The following is a 7,713-nucleotide window of genomic DNA, read 5'->3' as shown; positions in this document are numbered from 1 at the left end:
TTTCCAGAACGAATTAAATATTTAAACTTAAAACATAAATTTGTCTTCATATAAAGTTCGGTTTTAAGCTCTCAATTATATAGCACACCCGCGTTAGTTATTTCATATTTTCCACAAATTCGATTAGATGAAATATTCAATGTACTACTTGTACTTTACACAAGGAAATACGCAGGCGCGGTCTGTTTCGATCGATCCTTTCTTTTCCGTCCGAACTAGAGAGGAAATGGCGCGGCGAACTTTGGACGCGGCAGCCGACGTTTGATGTCGATTGTCTTTTTGGCACACGCAAAGGAAGTTATTTCAATACATATATGGGTCGATCCTCCTATGGAATTCAACTGCAAGTTCGTTTCAACGTCACAATTGCTTTAACTACCGTCAGAACAACATCTCATCTCGCTTAGTCTATTAATATTTGTTGGAATAATACTCTGATATTGGAAATTGCTTGAATTACTTTATAACTCTACGGAATATTCTTCATCATGTTTCGTCAAGTTGCTGCAGTTTTGTATTGTTGTTTGCTATCTGCGATGCAGGTACATTGCTTCATTAATGGCTGGTAAGTATTTTGCAAAAAAAATGTCATACATTTGTTGGAGTTAAAAAAATGTAATTTAGTAAATCTTTATTATATATCTATATAGTAGTTTTGCAGTATTGCTAAGTTAGGAATGCATCTCACGTGCATCTAAAAACATGTAATTATTTCTTCTATTACACTTTGTTGAGCACACGAAAATAAATGAATGGATTAGATAAGTAAATTTGGAATAATAGGCCTACCTATAGTTTGAAGAAAACTTACTATGTTAATTACTAAACCTGATGAGTTTTATTAAGATTGTTTTCTTTTTTGGTTATTTGACAGGTCACAAGCAACTAATCTACTGCTAGCTGGTTCAAAGGTAAGAATTGTCGTTTACCATCTGACATAATTTGAATTTGAAATATATGTTACAAGTTGAATGTTATTTTTTTCCTGAGTAGATCTACTGTTTTCTCATTAGAATGTGACTTAACTTGTTTTTATGATTTACTAAAGAAACTAATTTGACGCGTTTATTACAAGTGGAGAGTAGCTTAGTAGTATTAATGGATTTTGTTTAGATCAGGAAACCATTGCGAAACATAAGTAACCAGAAATGAACAGAAAGAACTGATATTCACATACTTGCCTTGTTAGGATTATTATTTATTTCTGACCCCTTTTTAATACTTTGTGTGGAACGAAATAAGTTTAATTTTGAAATTGTGCTTGTTTTTTTGACGTTTGTCTCTATTCGCCAAAATCGGAAATAATGCAATAATGTCTATTTAATTTGATACAATTTTCGCGTATTTCTTTTTTGACGTTTATGCGAGTTTTGTATGTTTCATACCCTTACAAATTAGGCCAAATTTCAGTATTAACCTGATGATAATAACATTGAACTCTAATCATATCACTTGTCATCTCTTCCACAGACCTATTTGTCTTATTCTGACAGCATAGCAGCTGGAGCGAACCACGCCATGTCGGAGTGTAGACATCAATTCAAGTGGGATCGATGGAATTGTCCCGATAACTCGCTGTCGTTATTCACCGAATTGAATCGTAAGTTGATTTTACCTGCAATTTAAGAGTGATAAATACATAAAGACCCAACACTTACCGTTTTGAGTTCAGTTAGTTACGAGTAAATATGAAGCAGCATTTCGTCCACGATGGAACATTTTATCAAGGATGCTTTTCACTCAGATACTTGAATATTTGAAGTTAACCAAAGAGTATATGATCTCTTTTGCTGAACGGCAAATGTTAAGTTTATTCCACTTAATTATGTTAATGATTTGTTGTTTTGTTTTTCCCATCTATACAGCGACTCGTGAGATGTCTTTCATTCATGCCATCAACACTGCCGGAATTATGTTTACATTGACCAAGAATTGTAGTCTGGGCGACTTCACCAAATGCGGATGTGACAACAGCAAAGTCGGACAAATGGGTAAGAAAATTATTGATATCAATATGCCATAACGACTGGTAAAATGTGACTCTTTACTTTAATTAAAGTTATTTTGGATGATGGTTCTTGAAACAGATTACAAATGCATAATATTTTGGACTTGTACTACATGGCTTTTACAGATCTGTTTAGTAAAAGCCATTAGGCCTTCATTCTTCAGAGGCATGGATTCGTTCAAAAGTGCCTTTTTGTCCATTAAACGTTATTTTAAATTCTATTTTGTTTGTTTTTCCCTCACTCAGGTGGTGACGACTGGCAGTGGGGTGGTTGTAGTGATAATGTCAATTTCGGTGAGAGACTTTCCAAGAATTTCATAGACGAATTAGAAACTGGTGATGATGCTAGAGCTGTCGCCAATCTCCATAACAACGAAGTTGGAAGAAAGGTAAGACGACTAACATGTTTTGGAACTAGTGTTTATTTAGTATCTACGTGTTGCCATTTTATTTGACCAGTAAAGACAAAACACTAATATCTTTGTTTGTAATAAAACATTACGATGTGACAAAAATTGTCAACTATAAGTAGCTTATATATTGTATACAATATTTGGTCAACTTTTAAATGTATGTACAATTGTATGTATGTCGGCGGACCGCAACAAGCAAAGTGTGATGTAATATTGATGTTGCTATCTTCGGTAGACGAGTGAGGATGTTATGTACCCAAATCCTGATCCGCGCTTTAATGTTAATTAAATGTCAATGTTTAACGGTTTTTTTAAATTATTTTTTCCTGACAGGTTGTTCGTAAGAATATGCAACGACGATGCAAGTGTCATGGTGTGTCAGGTAGCTGCTCCGTCCAAACGTGCTGGGACCAACTCGCTGACTTCCGCGTCATCGGATCTATACTCAAGAAGAAATATCTGGATGCCGTCCGTGTAAATTATGTTCGTGGTCAACTCATCAATGGAAAGGTTGCTTCGAGAACTGTAGAAGGAGAAAACAGCGAGGATTCAACTCTTTTGAAAAAGACGAATTTGGTCTACTTGGAGAAGTCCCCTGATTACTGTGACGCAAATTCTACCATCGGTACACGTGGTACGGAAGGCCGTGAGTGTTTGCGAAGTCCTAAAGATGATGCTTCGGTTGATGAACTGGCCTCGTGGGAGCATCACAGTTGCAAGAGACTATGCACTAAATGCGGACTTAGAGTAACGAGGACAAAGATTGTGGTGGAGTCTAGATGTAATTGTCAATTCCAATGGTGCTGCAACGTGAGGTGTGATACGTGTAAATCGGAGAGGACCGTTTATGCCTGCGAGATCTTATGAACTTGGACTGGACATTTTACGGAACTTGATATGTCTTTGACTGACAAAAACGAACATTTCTTGCAAGATGCCATTGTACTGCTGCTATGTGAACTTTGATATATTTTTTAATACTCGAACTTTGATGAACTGAAAAGTGTTATAATGAATAATAATAAACAGGGTATGTCCCTCAAATATGACGACTGCGATATGTTGTAATGTGCAGTTAGCCATCAAACACACAATATTTCAGAAATACAGAAATCATTTAAATTTCAGGTTATATAAAGGTTCAAACCCTTGTTATTTTTAACAACATTCAGAAAACATTTTTTGTAAACTTAATGAAAATCATTCTAACACTGTTATTAAATGTTGACCAAATATTTTTTGTATGAAACATTTTAAAATGTTTTCATGACCTTAAAATGACCCGTCATTTAAATGTTATTGAACTAAACCATTTCAAAAAGAGTATAATACGCTTACATAAAGTATACATTGTTTTGAACCACATAATAAATTATAAGGAGATTTGTATAACAACGCCCTTTATATAACCTGATATTTAAATGTTATTAAAACGTTTTGACCAAACCAAAACGCGTTTGTGTAATAGCTCCAAAATTCTTGCTGAGTATATGCTGAGATTAAGACAGTATTATGTGCCAGTAAATTTAAACTATAGAGTCATTGTTTTGAACAACATAATAATTATATCGAGAAAGTACAATTTTAACAATTATCGTGAGATTTTGGAATATTCCCAAAATACATCGGCACTGGTTTCTATATATGATGAACAGTATTAAGTGTAATGTTTTAACTTCTAGAATAAACGAGCTCTATGGATTTATAAATGTGTAAGCGAGCTGACGTTGTAACTAAGATTTTGTAAATAATATGTAAATATTTTAAATATAACAACTATTTTAGGACTGGACTGACATGGACTGCACGAGATCGTCGTAGTGTTGTAAACGTGCAGACTTATAACTTTTGTAAATAGTATGTAAATATATATATTATAACAAAAACTTATTTTAGATACTTGATTTACCTTGACTTTGACCATATGTTTTGTTGCTATTTTTGTATGACATGTGCTTTACGAAAATAAAACACATAATTAATGCAGATATTACATAATAATTACTGCCTCGCTTTCTTTTCACATCATTATTTTCATATGCGTAGATTTCGGGATATGGGGAGGGGGTAAATCTCCCGATATTAAAATTTGAGGGGTGGCACTTATAAATGACTCTCCATATGTCGAGTATAATAGCGCTAGCAACCTCAAACCTGTTTCACAGTATTGATCTTATATAACAAAGCTCTTTTGTTGACAATGCATAAACTAATTGTTTTGGCATAAAACAATGCGATGTCACCTTTTAGTTCAAAAAGAATTTTTTGTTTAAGGTGAATTGATTGCCTCAAAAAAGAGTTGAAAAAATTGAAAATTTAGATGAAACTTGCGTTACAGTTTGGATACTTTTCATTGAGCCTGTTTTCTGTAATGCTCCTTTCCTAAGGAGTGTTATAATTAATGGGAACGTATGTTTCGGTCACGTATGTTACATTTTAACTTCAAAATGCCTGACAAGTATGTTGGAAATGAGTAAACGAAATTATATTGCTCAAGTTGATCAAGTACACCTGCGGCTATAATTTGCTCAACAGTTTTTGTTTTAACTCTGCATTTTATGGTAACGTATGTTACATTTCTTAAAAATACGGTCTGAACCTTTTCCTAGGGGTTCTTTCTCAAATACATGAATCATGTGGATCTGAAAACATATCTATCATGTAACTTGCATGATAAACAGTATATTTAAGGACGCTTTGGTTCAATTTCAGTGTTTGCAACCACTAAGGTACGTGTTAAAACACATTGGTTTCACAAAACCTTGCGACATATTTCGATGGTATTTTTAAAAATTCAAGGTAGGCCATGGCATTTAAATTTTCGCTGCTTTGTATCAGTATAAATTGTTATTTCAAATTCGAGCCATGTCCCAACTGAAAGTACGTCTGCTTCAGAATGAGCAACATTAAATACCAAAAATATTTCATCTGCGACACAGTGTTTTGACCATAAATCCCTCACACAACCTGCCATGGTCATGGTGGTTTATAAAAGGAATTAATGCAAGATTAAAAAACATTACCGTTTTTATGAGTGTAGTCTGGTTGTTGGATTATACAAAAGAAATTAACAATGGAAGTTAAAGCATTCGTGAAAATTAGAATTCAATGTGGGCGACACAATTTTTTCCAATTACTACAGAGTGGTATATCATCACGCAACACTTACACTTCCCACACACATTATTTCAATGTTTTGCGCAATGCGCATGAAGGACTTGGTACTTTGTAAGAAGACTCCACATAACATTCTTGTCCAAGAAGAAATCATCAAAATGTGTCGTGAATAAAATGAACTTCAGATGTGAGGTGTCACAAAATTAAAGTGAAGAATAAGATAAACAAAATGGTGTATGTGGGATAAAAAAACATTAGATGAATTTTGAGAGTTTCAAGAGCCATGTTTCTGATGATAGGAAGACAAAGTTGTGGAACTCAACTGATGTCGTGGCTGTGGCAGCTTCTACCACGATGTGCAGTGGCGTAGCCAACACTTTTTCAGACGGTGGACAAAGGGAGGGGGGGGCAAGCCAACCTTTTAGGGGGAAAAGTACAAAGGGCTAAAAATCTTACATACCAGGGTGGCCAGCATCCATCCCACAGGGGGGTGGCTAGACTTCTCACAGGGGGGGAGCTGCCCCCTTGACTACACCACTGCTGGAGTCACATTCAAAACTGGACCTTTGTCTTATCAAATGCTTGTAACTTTACTTCTTGAGGTCACACACATTGGATTCAATGGGTGTCACAATGTGCAGGAATAGTGCATCTATTAAAAAAAAAAAAAAAAAAAAAAAAACTACCCAAATATGGCTTATTATTAAAATATGGATTTTTTTGGCAGTATACTAGTATCATGCCAGCTATCTACCGCTGATGTGGGCATTAATAAACTACTGGTAACATGTGTGATTTCTACCCCCTGATGTATGCATTGATAAACTACTAGCATCATGTGAGCTATCTACCCCTGATGTAGGCATTGATAAGCTACATGTGAGCTATCTACCCCTGATGTAGGCATTGACAAACTACTTGTAACATGTGAGGTATCTACCCCTGATGTAGGCATTGATAAACTACTAGTAACATGGGAGCTATCTTCCCCTGATGTAGGCATTGATAAACTACTAGTAACATGGGAGCTATCTACCCCTGATGTAGGCATTGATAAATTACTAGTATCATGTGAGTTATCTACCCCTGATGTAGGCATTGATAAACTACTAGTAACATGTGAGCTATCTACTCCTGATATAGGCAATGATAAACTACTAGTATCATGTGTGATATCTACCCCTGATGTAGGTATTTATTAACTAGTACTAGTATCATGTTAGCTATCTACCCCTGATGTAGGCATTGATAAACTACTAGTAACATGGGAGCTATCTACCCCTGATGTAGGCATTGATAAACTACTAGTAACATGTGAGCTATCTACCCCTGATGTAAGCATTGATAAACTACTATTAACATGTGAGCTATCTACTCCTGATGTAGGCATTGATAAATTACTAGTATCATGTGTGATATCTACCACTGATGTAGGTATTTATTAACTACTAGTATCATGTTAGCTATCTACCCCTGATGTAGGCATTGATAAACTACTTGTAACATGTGAGCTATCAACCCCTGATGTAGGCATTGATAAACTACTTGTAACATGTGCGCTATCTACCCCGATGTATGCATTGATAAACTACTTATAACATGTGAACTATCTACCCCTGATGCAGGCATTGATAAACTACTAGTAACATGTGAGCTATCTACCCTTGATGTAGGCATTGATAAACTACTAGTATCATGTAAGCTATCTACCCCTGATATAGCCATTGATAAACTACTTGCAACATGTGAACTATCTACCCCTGATAAAGGCATTGATAAACTACTAGTATCATGTGAGTTATCTACCCCTGATGTAGGCACTACTTATAACATGTGAGCTATCTACCTCTGATATAGGCATTGATAAACTACTTGTAATATGTGAGCTATCTACCCCTGATGTAGGCATTGATAAACTACTTGTAACATGTGAGCTATCTACCCCTGATACAGGCATTGATAAACTACCAGTAACATGTGAGCTATCTACCCTTGATGTAGGCATTGATAAACTACTAGTATCATGTGAGCTATCTACCCCTGATGTAGGCATTGATAAACTGCTAGTATCATGTAAGCTATCTACCCCTGATATAGATATTAATAAACTACTTGCAACATGTGAACTATCTACCCCTGATAAAGGCATTGATAAACTACTAGTATCATGTGAGT

At 35.3% G+C, this 7,713-nt stretch overlaps 1 protein-coding gene across 1 annotated transcript; it reads left to right on the top strand.

Annotated features, from left to right (window-relative positions):
• The first annotated feature begins 386 nt into the window (after nucleotides 1-386).
• LOC140143673 (protein Wnt-8b-like) lies at nucleotides 387-4,384 on the top strand. The gene is made up of 6 exons (XM_072165492.1): nucleotides 387-565; nucleotides 875-911; nucleotides 1,471-1,600; nucleotides 1,866-1,991; nucleotides 2,255-2,397; nucleotides 2,755-4,384. Exons 1-6 carry the CDS (start codon nucleotides 489-491, stop codon nucleotides 3,286-3,288), a joined length of 1,047 nt encoding a protein of 348 aa, XP_072021593.1. The 5' UTR covers nucleotides 387-488; the 3' UTR covers nucleotides 3,289-4,384.
• Nucleotides 4,385-7,713: the final 3,329 nt, after the last annotated feature.

The sequence above is a fragment of the Amphiura filiformis genome, unplaced genomic scaffold (genome assembly GCF_039555335.1).
Source record: "Amphiura filiformis unplaced genomic scaffold, Afil_fr2py scaffold_25, whole genome shotgun sequence".
In the NCBI taxonomy this organism is placed as follows: domain Eukaryota; kingdom Metazoa; phylum Echinodermata; class Ophiuroidea; order Amphilepidida; family Amphiuridae; genus Amphiura; species Amphiura filiformis.
The sequence above is the reverse complement of the archived record's forward strand: the minus strand, read 5'-3'. Positions and strand labels throughout refer to the sequence as shown.

What these genes read in the sequence shown, in the direction of transcription:
- LOC140143673 (XM_072165492.1), top strand. Translation starts at nt 489, where the DNA reads ATGTTTCGTCAAGTTGCTGCAGTTTTGTATTGTTGTTTGCTATCTGCG. An exon ending in TACTGCTAGCTGGTTCAAAG is followed by an intron (nt 912 to 1,470) that starts GTAAGAATTGTC and finishes TCTCTTCCACAG; the next exon opens with ACCTATTTGTCTTATTCTGA. An exon ending in CAGCAAAGTCGGACAAATGG is followed by an intron (nt 1,992 to 2,254) that starts GTAAGAAAATTA and finishes TCCCTCACTCAG; the next exon opens with GTGGTGACGACTGGCAGTGG.